This window comes from Macadamia integrifolia, chromosome 7, assembly GCF_013358625.1.
Source record: "Macadamia integrifolia cultivar HAES 741 chromosome 7, SCU_Mint_v3, whole genome shotgun sequence".
Classification (NCBI taxonomy): Eukaryota; Viridiplantae; Streptophyta; class Magnoliopsida; order Proteales; family Proteaceae; genus Macadamia; species Macadamia integrifolia.
In genome coordinates this window covers 14,019,492-14,039,755 of record NC_056563.1, presented here as the reverse complement: position 1 = coordinate 14,039,755, position 20,264 = coordinate 14,019,492, and the positions used below count along the sequence as shown (strand labels likewise).

At 37.9% G+C, this 20,264-nt stretch overlaps 2 protein-coding genes across 2 annotated transcripts; both read left to right on the top strand.

Moving 5' to 3' along the window:
* Positions 1–6,175: 6,175 nt before the first annotated feature.
* LOC122084523 lies at positions 6,176–17,458 on the top strand. The gene is made up of 8 exons (XM_042652825.1): positions 6,176–6,615; positions 7,025–7,077; positions 8,940–8,999; positions 9,109–9,186; positions 14,768–14,897; positions 15,090–15,142; positions 16,234–16,421; positions 17,173–17,458. The coding sequence occupies exons 1-8, from the start codon at positions 6,318–6,320 to the stop codon at positions 17,174–17,176; spliced, it is 864 nt and encodes a 287-aa protein (XP_042508759.1). The 5' UTR covers positions 6,176–6,317; the 3' UTR covers positions 17,177–17,458.
* Positions 17,459–19,101: 1,643 nt separating this feature from the next.
* LOC122083512 (probable carboxylesterase 12) lies at positions 19,102–20,144 on the top strand. The gene has a single exon (XM_042651349.1). It carries the CDS (start codon positions 19,177–19,179, stop codon positions 20,134–20,136), a length of 960 nt encoding a protein of 319 aa, XP_042507283.1. The 5' UTR covers positions 19,102–19,176; the 3' UTR covers positions 20,137–20,144.
* Positions 20,145–20,264: the final 120 nt, after the last annotated feature.

Below are 20,264 nucleotides of genomic sequence, written 5' to 3'. Positions count from 1 at the left end.
GTTCAATTGCTGGATTTATCTTACTTGTCTATTATTTGGTTCATTTTGAATGGTTTGAATGATTAATTATATATCTTTTTTGATACCAAGGCATTTGAGGGGAGATGTCCATGAGTTCCTCTAGTAACATGGGAGTTTAGCGCCGAGCAGCTGATTCAGTTATAGCATTTCTAGTATGAGCAAGACTGGATACTTAAAAAGAGAAGTTTATTAATTTTACATGACCATGGGTCCAGTAGTAATAGTGATCACAATGCATTGTGCATTTATTCCAATTTCAATTTGATGCCATGACCAACTTTGAGTGCTTTCATCTTGTTTGTTCGATGCAGAACTAATTGTTGGAGTTTATGTAATAGGGGTAGTTTAGGAACTGTTTTTATATTATGTTGTCCTAATCTGTTTTTCCTTTTCCTTTCACCTCCTAGGGAGGTCTAATGTAATTTCCCTGAAGTTCTAGTTAAACATAATATATGTGGGAAAGACCAAGTTTGCTTCCCACGATTTGCTCTCATTCCACTTCTTCTTCTATCATCTTCTCTCCTCCTTCATCCTTCCTCACTTCTCTCTTCATCCCTTGTCTCTAACCCTAGTTCTTCTTATTTCTAACTTGGGGTTAGAGCTTGTACAAGGGTTTGAGAATCCATCAAGAATCCTTCTTTCATTTTTTTTTTTTTTTTTTTTTTTTTTTTTTTTTCAAACTGTTGTAGACTATGCCCCTAATAAAATTAACACAAATATTGGATTGATTGAAGTCTGCTTTCCTTTAATATAACTATGGGATAGGTTCCATCCAGATATGTGGGACTGATTGCCTTCTCATTCGTTTGCCTTTTACATGTATGTTAGTTTGGGTAATTTGTGCTTATCATATTTCAACTTTGCAAGAAATGCATAATTCTTTTTAATTTGATATATATATATATATACATAGATTTATATTTTTTGGATATAAGGCAATTTTCCTTCCAAGGTGTATTTTTAGGTCATGTGGAGGGCTCATCATTCTGGATAAGGTGGTCACAGAGTAATCAGAACCTTTGATGCGTATGATACCCGGCACTATTTTTTGTTTTTTTTTAAAATTATGCATTAAAGAAAAGTGTGAAGAACATCGTCCAAATTACAATTAGAAAGAGTTAGATTCTTATGCATTGTATAAAAAGAAAGGAAGGAGAGCATATAATAAATATAAAAAAGATTAAAGAGAACGCTCCAAGGCCATGTAAGTGTGTGTTGGGTCTAAAAGTAGGTTATAAAGCTCATCAGAGTTTGTCAAGATTTCATCAATATGCTATCCCTTCACTTGTGCTTGCCGTATTCCCTGTATGACTCCCCTTGCTGCCACTTTGATGGGTTTCTCTGTCGGCAAATAATTTATTGTGAGTGTAATGCATTTTCCTCAAACACAGGTTGCCCAAGCACATAGATTCATATTTGGCTTAGTAACAGCCACACAAACCAATATGTTGGAACTGTAGTGCGGGAGGTGTAACCTGTGAAGGTAGATTACCTGGTTTGAGGACTTTGAGGTGGGGTAGGGGAGAGACAATCAATCCACCACATAGCAAGCGATAGAGTGTTATATGGGTTTGCTTTCTCATGTCTAAAAGTAACAGATTTCTATGCCTCCAAATTAAAAATACAAATGACAATAAAAGTGGAAAAGAAATTATCAAGGGAATCTGCAAGCATCAAGTTGGAGTTAAAAAAAGTACATAATCAGGCTCTTAAAGGAAGAAGCAAAAAGAAATTTAGTGTGCAAACTTAGTAAAATCACAAGAGACAAAAAATGTGTCATTATGAGTATGGCAGAAACTACATGATTGGTGAACATGCATTTGTTTCCCCAAAATACCTTTTGTGGGAGTCTTCCATTGGAGTCTCCAGAAGAAGATCTTAAAATTTGGGTATAATTGTAGTTTCCATAATATAGTCACTAGTGTGAGCAAAGTGAGGAGCAAGCACACCTGTTGGAGAATCCAATAGGGTTAGTAATCAAAGATATATTAAAAAATTTAGTGGCCAGCTTAGTGGTTGGGATTCTTGTTTTAGAGAGGTGGCACCACCAAACATCATTTTGAGAATTAATAGGAATTTTCAAGATATCATTAACCATAGATAACGGGAGAAAAAAGGTACGCAGGCTGGTGTTCCAATCCATACCAGATAACTTTTACCTTCTTAGTGGATGAAAAGGGGTGTGATTGGAGTTGCATGGTGTGGAGGGTTGAGGTGTAAGAAGGATTAATGGAAATTCAGTAAGAGGCGTAGTTGTTCTTCATTCAAGAATTTTTTTTTTAGGCAGTTCATACCATCCATACATGGTGTTTTGATCTAAGATTTCAATTCTTCCATGTTTTAGCAATAGCATATTGTTCCATGGAGCTAAGGTCCAAATTACGGAAGAAACAAGTGTTTCCACAACTCTACCATCCTGTCAAGACTGTTAGGGCAGAATACAAAAGAGCTTACGCAGAAATTTCTTACAATAGAGAAAACCTTACAACAAGAGAGCTTTACAGAAAAAACTTAGAGAGAACTAAAATAACGATGATCACAACTGAGGAGGGGATCTCCTTTTATAGAATCCGATTTAAAGACCTCTGAAGTCCTGGATTTCAATGTAACTTAAATCCGTGAATAGTAACTTGCTACAATTTTGGTAATAAGTACATAGTTCCGATAAACTATGGTGACGTCATCATGAGAGTCTTGTGAGATGTCATGATGGTTCTATATGGTTGGTCCATTTTATGCTTCCATCATATTATCAATGTTGTGCTCAGTTATAGAATCAAAACTTCCTGCCAAAGAGTGTCCTCCATACCCGAGTAAGTCTTCTCCATTGCTTCTTGTAAGGCAATAGTAGATTGAACATCCAAGAGTAAATCCAATGGTGCATCCAAGGGTACCATGTCCATAATTTTATTAAGAAATTGATTTGCTTCAGTTTCTTGTTGAGGATTGACTATGTAGTCAATAGGAATGTCTGTGCAGAATAATCTTCGACCTTCGTTACTTTGGTAGTATACCGGTCTCCTGTTACTTCAAAGGCTTTTCTCCTTAATGTTATTAAGGCATCTTTCCAGACTTGTTGATGATCGTTGTTTTGGATTATTTCAAGACTTATATCTTCTTCCATCTTGGGGGGTCTAATATATGAATCTTGGTTGGCAGTAGTAAGAATCCAGATCTGGTAAGGTTGATAAAATTGTTCTCTTTCCCACCAGCCCAAAGAGGAGTAAATATTAAAAACCAAATTGGGACAAAACTTTCAATTTTTGAAAGTATGATAAATCATGGTGCGCATCATCATAGGTAGATGACGGATAAATTTCATGTTGTCGGGTTGGAAAATAATTCGTCCACAGAGTCCCATTCGATAGTGTGCATATCTCATGAGTCAATGGAAGGATAAAAAAGAACTCGAAGATAATTTTCATGAAAAAACAAGTCTTTTAGATATTTTTGTAATATCTGGGAAAAATGAAAAATATTATCTTCGACAATTTTTCTTTTGATAAATTTGAAGCATTCCTTAGGTAGTACATGCCTCGCTTTTTCATAAAGACAAATTCGTCTAATTTTATGAAAAATGGGTTTTTCATGAAAATCAGTAAGAAATTCGGAGAGCTTGAGAAAATTGTTCATTTTCTCATATTCAATATCATCGTCAAAATTCGTTTGGGTAATGATTTTGAAGATCAATTCTTGAAAAAAATTTTGGTTTGCAAAATGTTGTGTAAGGGTTGTGGAAAGAGTATGCAAATCTTGTCTGAAGGTTTTTTTCTTATTGCTACAGTGTGATTTTCATACTTGATTAATCATGTAATAGACATCGTTGGGGAGTCCTTGATGTCTATGAAATTCAGTGATTTTGAATTCAGAGACTTCTGTAAGCTCTTGCTGTAAGAGATTTCCAAGTCGAATATCATTTTGCATTTGAGTCACTTGTAGGTAAGTAAGAGGGGTCTCATATGGGTTTTGTGCCCACTGAATTTGAGAATAAAGGGTTTAAGATAATGTAGTTTGTGTCCATTGAATATGAGATAGTGGAGTCCATTGAGATATTCCTGTTGTAGGAGAATATTGAAATGGTTCGCTTGAGGTAAATGAAGCTTGTGATAAATCAATCTTATTAACAGGTCGTGTATAAGACGCTGAAGATTTTTTCCCAAAAGACTTTTGTGCCATTGGCTTGCGAGAAAATTTCTTTGCAGTAGGTAAAGAAAAGGGAAATTATAACATCATTGTACCTAGCATGTCTTCACCTATTAGCTCGCGCTCTTAAGGCTATGATGCATATAATAACCAACACTGAATTATACAAACTTTCATGTGCAAGTTTTGAAACTTGTTACAATGGGTAGTGGAGTTGACAAGGGATCTTCGTCTCAAGATTAAGGATGGTTATGAGTTTGACTTATCTTATTTTCTTAGGACCACTCACACGGGGGTGTTTAGTGCCCTTCACTACTTTCAAACATTTCTACTTGAAAAATAAAACATATCCACTATTGGAATTAAGCCCATAGTCTTCTCATTCTATGTTCATATTTCTCCTTTATTGGAATCCCATCTGCATACTTGCTTTGATCGTTTGACCTCATCTCCTACCATGTCAAAACCAGTACCACAAAGATAAACATGTTTTGAAAATGAATAGCAGTGGCCCAACCAGCCTCTTCAGTAGGAAAATCAAAATAATGGTCACTGGAGCTCTCGTGGTAGGCAAGTCAGAAGGTGTAGAGCACTTCACTCGGTGGTCGAAGACAAAGATTATTGTACAATACTTGTGGTGAACAGGAAGAGAGATCAAGGTTATCGATATTAGTCTCGGTTGATACTAATATGATATCGATTTAAGATTTGTTGTATGATCTAAGATTGGTTGTATCAGTCTGGATTAGTCAGTATTACTCATATTTTTCAAAAATAGGGTTTTTTTGCAAGTTCACCCCTGATGCCGATACAATACCTGATTTTGGATCGACCAGGTATTGGGGTCAGTCCCATATAGCCGATACGACCAATTCAATACCAATACTTAAAACCATGGACCAAAGTCACCAATCCAATGATTGATATTTTGCAGGTTTAGTTTTTTGGAAAACAACCTGAAGCCAAATAAAATTGAGAGAGTGAACTATATAAAGAACCACTCACAATCCAATAAGGAAAGAATATTACCAATAAAGACAGCCCCGCAACCCAACTCTTTTGATATTTTGTAGAATAGCACCGACTAGTTGTTGAGTGCCAGATATCTAGGGATGTTTAGATTGTATCCATCAGATCCAAATTTGAATAGTTTATATGAATTAATTGTTGTTAATTTTTTTTGTGCGATTGAATATGCACTAAAGTTAGACCTTTAAATTGTTCGCAATTAGGGATGGAAGTAGGCATTCAGATGATATAATTGTTACATTGTATATTTCCAATGAATGATATCTTAAAAATATAAATATAAGTATTCATATGTTAGTGAATTGAATTGAACCATTATGAGTCTTGCATGAAATGTCATTATTGATACTCTGGTCTCCAGGCCATTTTAGTTGGATTTTGTGTATTTTGATAAATGGAATGTTAGTGCCAAACTGTCAATACTCATTAATTATCTGTGTATTGGATTCATAATGTTCATCTTTGAATTAATGATTCTTAAAATGGAATCCATTTCTCATATATTGAGTATGTTAAGTGATAATTCATTGACTCTGATTGAACTAAATTTCGCCCCAATATTGATTTGTAAAAGGAGAAAAAAGCCCAAAAGGCAATGTCACCCCCAATTTTCAGACACAATGGGAATGAAATGATCATTCCACTCAATTGAAAAGCAGAAATCCCACCTCTATTAATTCTTCTATTAGTGTCCCCATTGATTCTAACTAGTGTAGGGCACGCTGCCTTTTAAGGAACCTCTTTTTATTTAAAATGTGAGGAGCACAGATTTAGGGACCGGTATCGATATACCAATCTAATACTGATTCAGATCATATTGGACGGTGGGTATAGATCGCTTTTACCTCTCCTTTTTCTAAAGTACTAATCTTTTTATATTTTATTTTGAAACAATATGGATAATCGATCTAGATCGGTCAAGGATCTGACTGATACGATCGATACGACACCGATACTGGAAACCATGGTGAGGAGACATGTTGCCGAACTTAAGGATAACAAAGTTCCTTGTAGGCCGCATCGCTTGCCTTAACCGCAAACTCGCCCTCGGCAAGGGGTTTCAGTTGTTATCGCTCACCTGTTACTCAAATAAACTCCCTTAACAGGATAGTAAGGTTCCTAAGATGCTCTCCGTTCCCTTACTGAACCCATTCTTTCCACTTTCTTCTTCTTCTTCTTCTTCTACAGTAGTAGAGTTCCCAGTTGCAGCTGCATTCAGGAAAAGCAAACACTTAACACCATCGTCCCTCTTTCTGGTTCGACGATTAAAAGCGAAGGTTCTTCATGGACAGAGTGCGAGTACGGAGGACCAAAACTTTGAGGGGGAGGAGTTTCAAGTGTTGACGGCTATGAGAAGTGACCACAACGAAATAGTAATTGTGGATACACCCAAATCCAGGATACTGCTTCTTGACTCTACTCGTCAGTTCATTCTTTCCCTTTCTTCTCCACTTCAACACTACAGTTGCTACTCTTTTTCGGTGAAACGAATTGTTTGCATTTATTTCCTTCTATAATTTATCTACTTATTGGAATTTAGAATCCAATTTAGAATCTTACTTTGACGCCTACTCAAATTCCATGGTACAATAGATGGACAACCCAAGTCACAATAGCTGTTTCTCTCACAAACACCTTAGTTGTCTGGAACCAGGCAGCGTCATCTGTGCTAATTGAGACTAGTTTGGACCGTGGGACTTGAATTTTCCCTGAGTTTTGTTCTTCCCTTCTTAGAACTTGTATGAAAATTGTTAATTTTCGTTATTTAGTTAGGCCATGCTTGCTGTTATTTCACAAAGTTTCTGCCTGACTTGATCGTACTCTGTTGCAGAGAACGTTCATAGCATTTCTAATAGGGGAGAAAAATGGACAGGTGCATATTGGGTATGTGAAGTTGTTGTTGTTTTTTTTTTTTCAGAAGTATGATCACCTAGTCCCGTGACAACTATGCAGTTTCAATAGCACTTTCAATTGACACCACTGGATTCAGTATGGAGATTGGAGATTCTTTCTTATGTCTGTTGGCCTGATAAAATTGGGACTTAACTACTCGCATAACTATAACTGTTTCTGGTTTTCTCAATTTATTAAGGGGACACTTCATTTCATATTGGGTAATCCTTGCATTGAATCTATTTTTATTTATTTTTTATTTTTTGGAGGTAGGGGGTGTTAGGGAAGCATACTCTATAGTAGTTTTGTATATTTTGATGTATTTTTGTGTTTACTCTCATGTTTTAGAATAAATCTGTGGCAACCTGAACAGTATCTTTGGATCTTTATTGGGTATTATAGCTGGTGGAAATTTGGATTTCTTTGTCTTCCTGCCTGTGTGATGTGGGCAATGATCATAGACCTTAATTAAATCCACTGCAATAAGTCCAACTAATAATCCAAAAGCTAGGAATTGGGAAGGAAAAAAAGGACAGAGAATCAGAGATTCAATTCTGCTGATTGCAATAACCATTTCCTAGCAAAAGATTAGAGATAAATGTCAGAATTGGTAATTCAGATCTGAGTTCAGAATTAATAAGATAAATCGGAAGAAGTAGCATTATGTCTGCAACAGAACTATATTAGCAACTAGCAAGGATATGGAAAGCAAGGAGGTACTCAGTTATTAGGTAAAGTGATTCAGAGATGTGGTGTTTGTTTCCTTTGTCTCTTGTATATGGTTTTGGATTTGGGATTCTGTCCCTTTTCTTTTGGGCTTAGGGATTCTATTTCCTGCTCTGTAGTGTTATTGTACTCTGCTATCTCCTTCTAATAAAATATGTCTATCAAAAGAAAAAAAGAAGAAGAATATAGAAAGCAAGATTTGAAATTTTATCAGAATATTGGGGGAGAGGAGATAGAAGTAAATAGAACTGTCAGTTATTACAAAGTGTTTAACCGGTACAGTTAGGTTAGTTACTGCAGGAATTTTATGTCTCATCAGCTTCGTGCCCCTTATCTGCCTCTTTTTCAGCATAAAGATGCCAGGTTCCTTGGTAATTCAAATTTTTCTTTTAGTTTTACTTTCACCTCTCTCAACCAATTATTTTCCTCTCTTTTAGCCAGTGATTTCCCCTGTTAATCTGAGATATTTCTTTTCTAAAGCAGTGTTTCCATGGACTCTTAGACCATTTGGTTTCTGTTCCTACTTACTGTATATGCTAAGAGTTGATGGTCCATAGTCCATACCACCCTCATGACCAAAAGTCCCCTATATACATTGTTGATTAGCGAACAAACACTCTGGTCCGAACAACAGTACAGCTTGTTTGGATTGCATGGTCTTACTGGTAGACCCCAGAGGCAAGTCAGCATGATATGCATGCAGACAGGGAGATTCAACTAGTCATCACTGAAATCAGGGGCAAAGCTACACCCACTGCAGCAAGCACTTCATGTACTTTATTAGGCAAACATTGACGTTTTATGTTTTATCTAACTATAAGATATATGTTACATTATTCAAAGCAGATTGTTCAGACTGTTGGACCACCAACTGCCAATCTAAAACGGTCAGATATCTGGTTTGATTTTTTAAACACTTTGGTAAACAACATTCAATACGGTGAATAGCTATCTGCCTTCATGTCAAAATGTCCAAAAAGGGAGTTTGTTTTACTTAGAGATTTGAAGCAACAATTTGTGAACTACCTCTGTTCATTCTGTTCCTTAGTATATATATTATTTACAGTTGGGAGTGCAGCATATTAAAATCCATTACCTCATGTTATGAATGGCCTTGTATATCTCAGGATGAGTTTGCGAGTTTGCCGGCTATTGTTCCACAAGGCCCCATTGCGATCTTAGGTTTGGTAATTGACATATCACTATTTTGTGATCCGCTTGCTACTTGGACTTTTGATTTTTTCTTACATTACTGTAATGGAGAAATAAGTTATTGCATAATTTATGGATGTTTAGGGTGGCGGAACTGTAGCTCATTTGATGCTGGATTTATGGCCTTCATTGAGGCTTGAAGGCTGGGAGATTGATGGGATTGTAAGAAAAACTGCTCGTCTTTTTTATTTGGATTTATTCTTCTTATTATATGTTTGGAAAGTTACTTTTTCAGTTTTTGGATCTCCATATCACTCAATTACATCAACTGGTCTTGCTGAAGGGGGGATGTAGTGTCCCAATCCACAAATACTATTTCTGACTTTCCATTGGCATTTGAAAATATGATCTTCGTTGGGAAGAAGAAAGTAGAAAAGAACTTATACAGCTATAAACAAGTGTGAAATTTTTTGTAATAACCTACTGCTTTATCTGAGAAAATTCTGTTATTACTTATTTATTTATTTTTGAGTGGATAACAACTTTTTGCGGCCAAAGTTAAGTGCATAAAAGGAAGAATAAAGAAACTGACACAATGGAGGCAGCCTAAAAACTGCTTGGGAAAAAAACCAAAAATAAAAAGGTACACAGCAATGTGATTATGTGGCCCTCTCCCCCGCAATGAAAGGTGTCTGCTCATCTTGAAAAATCTGGAAATGTTCGTATTATGGGATACTACTAATCTCTTTTCATTGAAAAGTATTACCATCTCCAAGAAAAATTGGATGGGACCATTGTATTTGATGTAGGTTCTTTAAGCTTGGTCGTCTTTTTTATTTAGATTTATTCTTCTTATTATATGTTTGGAAAGTTAATTTATTTACTTTTTCAGTTTTTGGATCTCCATATCACTCAATTACATCAACTGGTCTTGCTGAAGGGATGTAGTGTCCCAATCCACGAATGCTATTTCTGACTTTTCCATTGGCATTTGAAAATATGCTCTTTGGGAAGAAGAAAGTAGGAAAGAACTCAAATATGAACAAGTGTGAAATTTTTTGTTGTAGCCTATTTTTTTATCTTAGATAAATCTGTTATTAGCTATTTATTTATTTTTGAATGAATAACAACTTTTTGCAGCCAAAGTAAAGTGCATAAAGGGGAGAATAAAGAAACTGACAGAACAAGGGCAGCCTAAAAACTGCTTGGGAAAAAACCAAAAAAAAAAAAAAAAAAAAATGGTAGGCAGAATGTGATCATGTGGCCCTCTCCCCTGCAGCTGAAAGGTGTCTGCTCACCTTGAAAGATCTGGAAATGTTCCTATTATGGGCTACTAATCTCTTTTCATTGAAAAGTTTACCATCTCCAAGAAAAATTGGATGGGACCATTGTATTTGATGTAGGTTCTTTAAGCTACAGTATGGCAATTTTAGGGCTTAGAGTGTCAGATAACATATATACTCTCTGCAACAGAATTTTCATAGGCTGAAAAGAATGGGTTGGCAAGAAAAGATTGAATCTTTATTGAAAATTTTCTGACAGATAAAGAACTAAGAAATTCATGGAACCTAAGGTTAGACTTGGTGTTTTGGTGGGAAGCCTTATGAGTTGATATAACATAATATATAGGATCTATTTTCATCTATTTTATCCTTACATAAAAGAAAGAGTTCTCATTATGTTGTATCGTTGGTGTCATAAATGAAAGAAAGAATTTTCCGTGTCCTTGATTTATCTTTCTTAATTGACACATTTTTATAATTTTCCTTAACAATTTTCATGCCCTAAGTAATCTTTTCATGATTTCCCTATGGCCACATTGCGTTTCTCATGTTGATTTTTTCTGTTGTGAATAATCTAGACTTGATGAAGGCATTCCCCTTCTGCATGTAGAGTGTAGACTGTGAACTGAAGTAGAGGTGAAAATGAGTGTGTAAAACAACTTCTTCTCTTTGAAGCCAGCTTGCCAAAAGAGATTGAGAATGAGATCAATTACATATGCTAACGAAGCTATTTATGTGATTTAACCCAACTGAAATCTTTTCCTTTATTTCTTTTGAGCCGTACAGAATTTTATAACCAAGAAACGTATAATCACTCCTTTGATGTGTGCACTACATCATCAAAGCAGTGAAGCTCTAGGACTTAGTGTTGAAAAGGAATTATGGAATTGGTTGATTTGGTTAAAGTTTGGTGATCTTTGGAACATCATTGGGTTTATAATGATGATGCAATCCTGGTTTCCAAACCATTAAATTTGTATAGCTATGGGCCCACCGAAGGAATAACAACTCAATAAACAAGATAGTGGCAATCTTGTAATTAAATGGAAGTTCAAGGGATTAGGTGGGCTTAAATAGAAGTACATATGTAAGTGGGGGGTAAATCTAGAAGACAGCAATGAGAAGGATAATGGATGGAATAACTAAGAAATAGGGGGTTCGAGTTGGGAAACAGCCTCTCCATAAAGCGGGGGTAGGTAAGGCTGTGTACATTATGACCCTCCTTAGAACCCTTAGCAGCGGGAGCCTCGTGCAGTGGGTATGTCTTTTTTTTATGTCAATATGACAATTAGGTTAAGTTAATAATGTGGGAGTGGTATTAGACAAGGCTGCCCGCTGCCCCCCTTTCCCCTTTCCCCTTTCCCCTTTCCCCTTTCCCCTCGGCCTAGGGGTCCTCTCTCGTTCCATTCAATCCTCCACTAACCTCCATCTCATCTCCCCAATCCCCAAATGCAAATCCCTGATGCTCACTCACTTTGCTTTTGCAGACGATCTTATGATCTTCTCTGAGGCTAACCCCTTATCCATCTCCTCCATAATGGCCTCCCCTTCATCTCTTTGAGCATCTTTCGGGTCTCTACATTAATCTTCTCAAATCCAACCTTTTTTCTATTTGGGGTGTCTGATCGTTGCCAGAAAATCTCCTTTGTACCACTAGATTCTCCCTGGGCGCCCTCTCCGTCAAACATCTTGGTCTTCCCTTTATTTCTTCCAGGCTCTCTGGCCATCACTGCTCCCCTCTTCTCGACCTTTTGAAGAAGAAGCTTCAACTTTAGAAAGACAAGCTCCTCCCCTATATTGGCCGTCTAGTTCTCATAAGATCTATCCTCCAATCCATGTATCTTTACTGGTTGGGCATCTTTCCTCTTCCTTCTGCCACCTTAAAATGCATCGATCATTTGCTCTATTCTTTCCTCTGGAAAAGTACTGATACTGCCAAATATTTCTCCGTCCTCTCTCCTGGGACAAAGTCTGTCGTCCAAAAGAGGAAGGAGGTTTGGGTCTTAGCAGCATTAAAGATGTCAATTATGTTGGAACCCTCAAGCTTATCTGGAAAATAGCCTCGAAGCGCAATAGTATTTGGGTCTCTTAGGTCTACTCCCACCTCCTCAAGAATGACTCCCTTTGAACTGCAACCTTTCGTCCGATCCCTCCTGGATCTAGCATAACATCCTTTCCTCCAGATCGAGTGCGCTTGGTGCTAGATCTCACTCTATTAGGGATGGAGCCTCCACCTCCCTCTGGCACCCAATATGCATCATTTTACCCCAAATCTCCTAGGATTATATACTCTTCTAGCTTAGGTAAGTCAGCCTCTGTTGCCTCCATCATCTCCCAGGGAGTCTGGTCTCTTCCTCCTTCCTCCCCCCCCCCCTTTCTGATGGCTGGTCCTCCCTTCCCTACCCCTTGGTCATAGAGGAAAGCATGATAAGATTATCTGGTCCCTGTCTCCTCTATGAGACTAGGATTGTTTTCTTCTGCCTCTGCTTGGAATTTCATTCATTCAAAGGATCCTCTTATCCCTTGGAGAAACATCATTTGGTTTAAAGGTCACATCCCTGGCCATAGCTTCACGGCGTGCAGATCCCTTGCAAACTACCTTCCTACGTAATCATTCCTTATCTATCGACACATCCATGTCCCCATTCCTGCTGTCTTTGCTGGAATGGCTCCAAGGATGCTGATCATCTATTATTTTCCTACCCCTTCTCCACTAACTGGAAGAGAGTCTTTTCCTCTTGTTGGCCTTCCAGTAGGCATATCTTTCCCCTAAATAGAGAATGGATCTGGGGTGACATAAGCTTTGGTGGATCTTCTATCTGTGTAAAATCGGGAAGCTTGCCTTTTGCGCCACTCTCAGTCATATCTGGATGGAGTGCAATCTTCGTAGATGAACTTCCAACTCTCAATCGTTTGATACAATTTGAAAAGCCATATACTTTGATGTTAGCTCCAAGCTTGGTTGCATTCGTCTTTGTATAGTTTGTGATTCCTCAAGGAAAAGGCTTACTATTGTGTCCTAGGGTCTCCCTACTTCTATTATATCCCTTCCCATTGATGTATCATTGTGTCCCTCGCCCCCTTTGATGTATCATTGTATTGTTCCCATTGTAGTTGAGCTCCTCTCTTGGCCTAGGTAGGCCTTTGGTGGCTCCCACCCCTCCTTCCCTTATATATTCTTGTCTCTTGATAATAAATTTATTTATTTATTCATCCAAAAAAAAAAACTTGGGAGAGGACAAGAGCGAAAAACCAGCAAGGGTTCAGATTTTTGAACTCCCTCACATGGTCATGGTTGGATCTGAAATTCCAGGCGATAGATCCCAACTATTGGTCCTCCCAAATAGGACAGCTATAAGGTCACAAAATCAAACGACAAAGGGAAGTAGAAGGAACTGAACTCAGATCTGACTGTAAGACACAAACCAGATTTGAAACTTGTTAAGTGTACCACAGGCATAGTTGTCACGGTGCCTAGGCGAACCAAGGCGGTGGATGGTTCTCTAAGCGCTTAGGCGAGAAGGCTCCCGCCTTAAGACGAATAAGGCAACCAAGTGTTATTTTTTATTTTTTCTATTTTTTAAAATTATTTAGTAAGCTATATATACTTTGTATCATAAAAAATCAAGATTAAACAACATCAAAAAATCAACATTTAGCCATATTAAATCATAAAAAATTAACATTAAGTCATATTAAGTTATAAAAAAATCAACATTTAGAGAAATGCTCTTGTTAAACTTTTATTTTTACATGAGACTTTTATTTGAATGGTCAAATGATTTTATTTTTACATGAGACTTTTTGTATTAGTTATAATATAAAACCAGCTTTTCAACAAATCTAAGATTACTTAAATCTGAGTTGTAATGACAAAGTTATACTCCAATCAAACTTATTTTTAAGTGCGCAAATACTGTTAAAATCGCTTGAATGAAAATAATTTTATGGATATAAAAACAAAAGATTATAGTACCAGACTTTTGGTTTTTAGCAATGTTTTAACATGATAGAATTTATAAAATTTTCATAATTGAGAAAACCCCAGCATTTAAAAGTTGAAAATCGCCCATATAACCAAAATCCAGTTTTTGTTCTTGGACTGGGGGGTTGACTTTTTATCGTTTTAGAATTTGATTTTTAAACTATTTTTATTGGATTCAAATAGGGGGTATTTGCTTATTTATGAATAATATCTACTTAAATGATATTTGGCATAAATAAGTATCAAAACACAAGGTGACATGCAGTATAACATGGCAATGGTCGCCTAGGAGGCTCCAGGCAAACTGCCTAGACCCCTAGTCGTCGCCTTGACAACTATGACCACAGGTGTATTTTTGTCTTGCCGTGGGATTATTTTATTACTTTTTTCCGGAGGTGCATTTTAATATGAGAATCATGGCATGTAACTCTTCTAGACTAAATACTCTTGCATACAGTTGACTGCAAAATTGTATGTCATCCAGCCCAAGGCCTCCATGCTTACTATGAGTTGATTTCATCATGCTACTAGACAGCTGATTGATAAAGCTAGAGATTATTTTGGGCTGTCTGATCTAGAGAAGTGTACTGAGGTTGGTGGTGTTCTTCATGTTCATGTTGGTGATGCGCTTTCTCCTTCAGCCACTGTTCCTGGTGGATTTTCTGGTAAGAGCTCTAAACTCCACCAATGCACCAGTTTGCTTGTTTTTGGAATAGCCAATTGAGGGTTGTAATCATATAGAACAAGCTAGTTACGGCATATCTATTCTTTTAAGCCTCATCTTTGTTGTGTTGTACATTTCAATCAAATTGCTTCCAAGGCACCTGATTGATTGGTGAATTTCATCAATGATTCAGGCATTATCGTGGACTTATTTTCTGATGGAAGAGTTCTGCCACAGTTGCAAGAGGTACAGCTAGTATTGTTACAGAATGACAATCACTTGGATACCATACTTTTGCACTTTCAATAGTTGAAGCTGAAATAGTGAGATAACTTGTTAGTATTTTCTCTATGGTTTCATGGATTTATATAGATTCCAGAGGTTCAAACATTGTGGAATACTGGAATGGTTGTCTATGCAAGGAGAGTTCATCTTGATCTTGTCAAACTTTATGATGCTTCTTCTCATCACTTCGCAATTCTCCTCTGGTCACTTTGCTGCTCATGCTTCGTTTTCAGATCATTGTTTAGATTTGCTTCCTAATTCAGACAAGGAAAAAAAAAGAAGAAAAAAACAAACCAAAACAAAATAAAAAATGGAAAGGCATTAAATATCTTTAAAACCTTGGAAGAGGAAGGGCCTGGCTGGACAAAGATTTTGAATTGGCCATTTACAAATGACTTTTCCTACCAAGTAAGAAGATTATTGCTAGATTCATGAAAGTATGATCTAATTTTATAACAATACTGTGAAATAGAAGGCTAGAATCCATGTAGCTGACCCCATTTAGGTGAGTTTTTACCGAATTTCACACCTATTTTCTTTTGTTGCCTTTGATTGGATCCATGTAGCTGACCCCATTTAGTTGGGATAAAGCTGAGTTGGTGTTGTTGTTGTTGTTGTTGTTGTTGTTGGTGTTGTTGTTATTCGAAATAGAACGCCCAACTAGGGTGGATTTTAAAAATTTAAGGAATACTGTTAGTCTGCAGCTGGAGGAAGAAAAATGGTTAGCAAGGTATCCAGAATACCAGAAATTATATGAGCACCATCCTCGATATAAATTTTAAGGGAAGATCAGCAGGATTTTGTGTAGTTGCCAGGCCCAATGCATCCCATTGATTAGATAAGTTATTGTTTATTTTCTAGGTGCAGCTCCTCTTCTTTCCCTATGAGATCTTATTTCTCAAAGGTTTTGGGTAATGCTTCTATGACATGCATTCGCATTCCAGGTTGTATTTCAGTTCGCCAATTGATAACCATCTATTATTTTTTGCCGGGGCCTTTGGACCTTTATTTTTCTCACTTTGCAGATTATTCTATCAAATTTTATATTTCAGGTCTCAACATGGTTGGAAATGAATAGTAGGTTGATGCCTCATGGTCGTATTATGGTAAATTGTGGTGGAAATCATGCTGAAACATCCATCATCAAAGATGGAATAACCTTGCCGGAGCTTTCTGCAAATGATGGTGCATGGGTGCAAAATTCCACTATTACAGCGTTATGCAAAGCATTTCCGGAAATGTATTGTTACTATTTCCTTATCTGTTTTCTTTATACAGTCCCCCCCGGTGCATGCATTTCTATTGCAGTCTTATTTATGGTTCAAACAGTAATTATATTGCAATCTTTCTGAAATATATGATTTTGTGAAAGCTGTCGATACATGTTAATAGAGAATAACCTGAAGAACCATTTTGGAATACCTGTACCTAAGAAAAGGAGTCCGGGTAACCTCCACTTTGAATAGGAATGCAGCTGAAGTGGGGGACTTCTCACTTGAATCCATATGATGTAATGATGCTCCATGCTCCATGCTCCAAATATTTACCCTTTCTTTCCATTATTATGTTTCTATTTTTGTTTTTGCACTTATTATGTTTCACTTTTGGTTTTAAACATCAATAACCCTCTCAAAATTTCCTCAAAGATTTTGATTTGAAAACTATTAGAATCTCTTGAAGAAGCTAATGGTTCTTCCTCCATTACACTTAAGGCAAACCCATATAGGAATTTTCTTCAGAGTAAAACCTCAGTGAACATAGCAGAACTTTTTTATTTTTTTTAATTGACTTGTTTAAACCCAACGCAAAATTTAAATTATTGACAAACATGCTGGTTGGGATGTATGATTGGAATATGTAGAAATGGCCTTCAATTTCATGCGTGTTATTCTTTAGTAAAGATTTCAATAATCTGTTTGTGTGGAAACCTGTGGTGATTAAAATTTATGCTCAAATTGGAAGATCGCTGATATGTAATCTGATTGTTGCAGATAAGCTGGAAGAGAATGGCAAAAGCAGATGGGGAAAACTATCTTGCACTTACAGGTCCTTTGCCGGATTTGAATGCATGGTCTGCTATTGTCCCTGACCGTTTAAGGTCTAGCGTGAAACATTGGAGACCTTGCGGATTAGTTGCATGATAAAAGTTCCACTGTCAGCTACCAGGCTGGATTGCCATGTGATTTCCTAAACAACACTGGAATAAGGTGGTTACCACATTTGGATGCAAGATTAAGATTTTTTTTTTTTATCGAAATATAATCATGTTTTTATTTATTATTTTTTCCACCAACTGTCCCATGGGAACGACGAGAGAGAGAGAGAGAGGGAGAGGGGTTTTTACCCATGCGTGCATGTTGGAAGGTTGGAAGCAGTTGGAGAAGATCCCAATCCCCCTTCCAACCCAATGGTGGCTTGAGGGTTGATCCGAGCTTGGACGCAATAGGCTGGTGGAGGGTGGTGGAGATTGCATAGGCAGTAGAAGAGAATCATGCCTTGTAGAAACGCAATTCTAAAACAATGCAAAAGATAATGGAAAAACAGAACAAACAATGCACATGGATTTTACGAGGTTCGGTAAGTTGCTACGTCCCCTCTTGTCTAAATCACCAGCATAGTGAATCAACATAACCGTCAATTCTGTGAATCCCTTGCACTGAACATAACACATATCTTTAGTCTTGTCAATGCTCCTTCCTGGATTACTCATTATCTCTAATAACACTGACTGCATGAGACAAATCGGCCTGCTACAAACCATAGCATACATAAGACTCCAGGCATAGGCAACCATGTCCTAGGGGTGTCAATTTGTGGCCCGAACCGGGTAAACGACCGGGACCGAACGTTTAAAGACCGGCCCGGCCCGGACCGTTTATTAAACGTGTCGGGCTTGAGCCCGGCCAGTTTATAAATGGTCGGTCTCGGTTTTGCTACTTGAACCGTCGGGCGCCCGCCCGAGACCGACCGAATAACGCCCGACCGAGACCGGCCTATTGTGCACCGACTTGGCCCGACCCTTTAATGATTGTAGAATACCTATTTTACCCCCCAAATTAAAGAATAAAAACTAAAAAGTAAAGACATGTTCACATTTTAAATAATGGTTATATTTTGTATCATTTATTGATTTATTGTCATTTTTTTGGGCTTGCATAAGTGGGCCAGAATATAATAGCACATTTTAAAGAGGGCCCGTTTAAAAACCGGTTAAAGCCCGTTTAACATTAAACATGTCCGTAGCCCGGTTAAGGCACGACTAAAGCCCGATTAAGGTGGCCCGATTATAACCCGAGACCGACCGACCGACCGAATATAAAGTGTACCATGCCCTCAATAACTAAGCCCGATTAGTTAAATGGGCGGACACGGTGTAGCCTTTGAAAGTCTTCAAGCCCATTAAGCCCGAGCGAACCGGCCCGACCGGTTGACACCCCTAGATATGTATCAAACCAATCATTATGTGGACATATGTGATATACAGAATCTAAAATCCAAGAATCAGAAGATTGATTTTTACCTGAAGATATAGAGAGTACATCTCCATCATCTCCATCATCTCCATCATCTCAACTCTCAGTATGCTTGCATTAAAGAAAAAACCCTCGATGCATCCAAATAGATAGAAATTCATGTTCTTGAAACGAACCTTCACTAACAACATCATGAAACACAAGCTGAATACATAGAGGCCCTCCAAATAGTTTTAGAGCCTCGATCACCATAGCGCTCTCTACTAATAGCATTTCCAACAAATTTACTGGTCCCAAACATGAAAATGACTGAATTGATTTTTCTTTTGATAGAATAGATATTATATTGATATTATTGAATGTAATAAAATGTAATATCTTTTTAAATAATTAATATTTAATAAAATATAAGGTCTCCAAAATTCCTATCTATATATTTCCACACAACTCTTTCCCTTCTCTCTCTCTCTCTCTCTCTCTCCCCTAGTTTTCATTTTAGGTAGAATCTCTTCCCTAGTTACAATGGATTCAAGCAGTGCAGAAGTAGCCTTTGATTTCAGTCCCTTTATTCGGATCTATAAGGATGGCCACGTTGAGAGGCTCGTAGGAACTGAAACTGTCTCCGCCACTACACTCGATCCCCAAACCGGTATCTCCTCCAAGGACGTCGTGATTCAACCGGAAATTGGCATCTCCGCACGGCTTTTCATCCCCAAGATCACCGATCCTTCTGACCGGAAACTTCCACTCCTTGTCTACATCCACGGCGGAGCCTTCTGTGTCGAGACCCCCTTTTCCCCTACGTACGACAGTTACGTATCATCTTTAGTGGCCGAGGCTAACGTGGTCGCAGTGTCTGTCCACTACAGGAGAGCCCCCGAACATCTTTTACCTATTGCCTACGATGATTCGTGGGCTGCACTTCAATGGGTCGCTTCTCATTCCAAGGGAGAAGGCCCCGAAGCGTGGTTGAACGAGTACGCCGATCTGAGCAGAGTTTCCATAGTTGGAGATAGCGCCGGAGGCAACATTGCCCATAATATGGCTTTGCGGGCGGCTGAGACACCATTGGAAGGGGTAAGATTTGTTGGGTTGGGTTTAATCCATCCTTATTTCCATGGAGAAGAACCAATGGGTCCTAATGCAAGTGAAGAGGAGAGGAAGGCTAAGGCGGGTAAGCTGTGGGTGGTGCTTTGTCCGACCACCAGTGGTTGCGACGATCCACTGATAAATCCGGCGAGTTGTCCCAACCTTGATAAGCTAGCGTGCAAGAGGGTGTTGGTGTGCGTTGCAGAGAAAGATACGTTGAAAGATGGGGGTTTGTTGTACCATAAAACTTTAGGAAAGAGTGGGTGGGCAGGAGAGCTGGAGGATTTGATGGAGGCAGAAGGGGAGGAACATGTGTTCCATCTCCACAAGCCCACCAGCGACAAGGCTGTTGCCATTAAGTCCCGCTTGGCTTCCTTGCTCAATCACAACTGACGCCTCTCTCTCTCTCTCTCTCTCTCTCTCTATCCATATTGTGTGTCTCAAGTCATTACTCTTATGATGATGATTATTATTACTATTATTATTATTTGGTAAATCCCCCATGAATATTTCAATAACTC

Bases quoted from the DNA above. Each gene is read 5' to 3' on its own strand.
- LOC122083512 (XM_042651349.1), top strand. From the start codon at position 19,177: ATGGATTCAAGCAGTGCAGAAGTAGCCTTTGATTTCAGTCCCTTTATT.
- LOC122084523 (XM_042652825.1), top strand. From the start codon at position 6,318: ATGCTCTCCGTTCCCTTACTGAACCCATTCTTTCCACTTTCTTCTTCT. The intron at 14,898-15,089 runs GTAAGAGCTCTA...TCAATGATTCAG, and splicing joins TGTTCCTGGTGGATTTTCTG to GCATTATCGTGGACTTATTT. The intron at 15,143-16,233 runs GTACAGCTAGTA...TTTATATTTCAG, and splicing joins TTCTGCCACAGTTGCAAGAG to GTCTCAACATGGTTGGAAAT.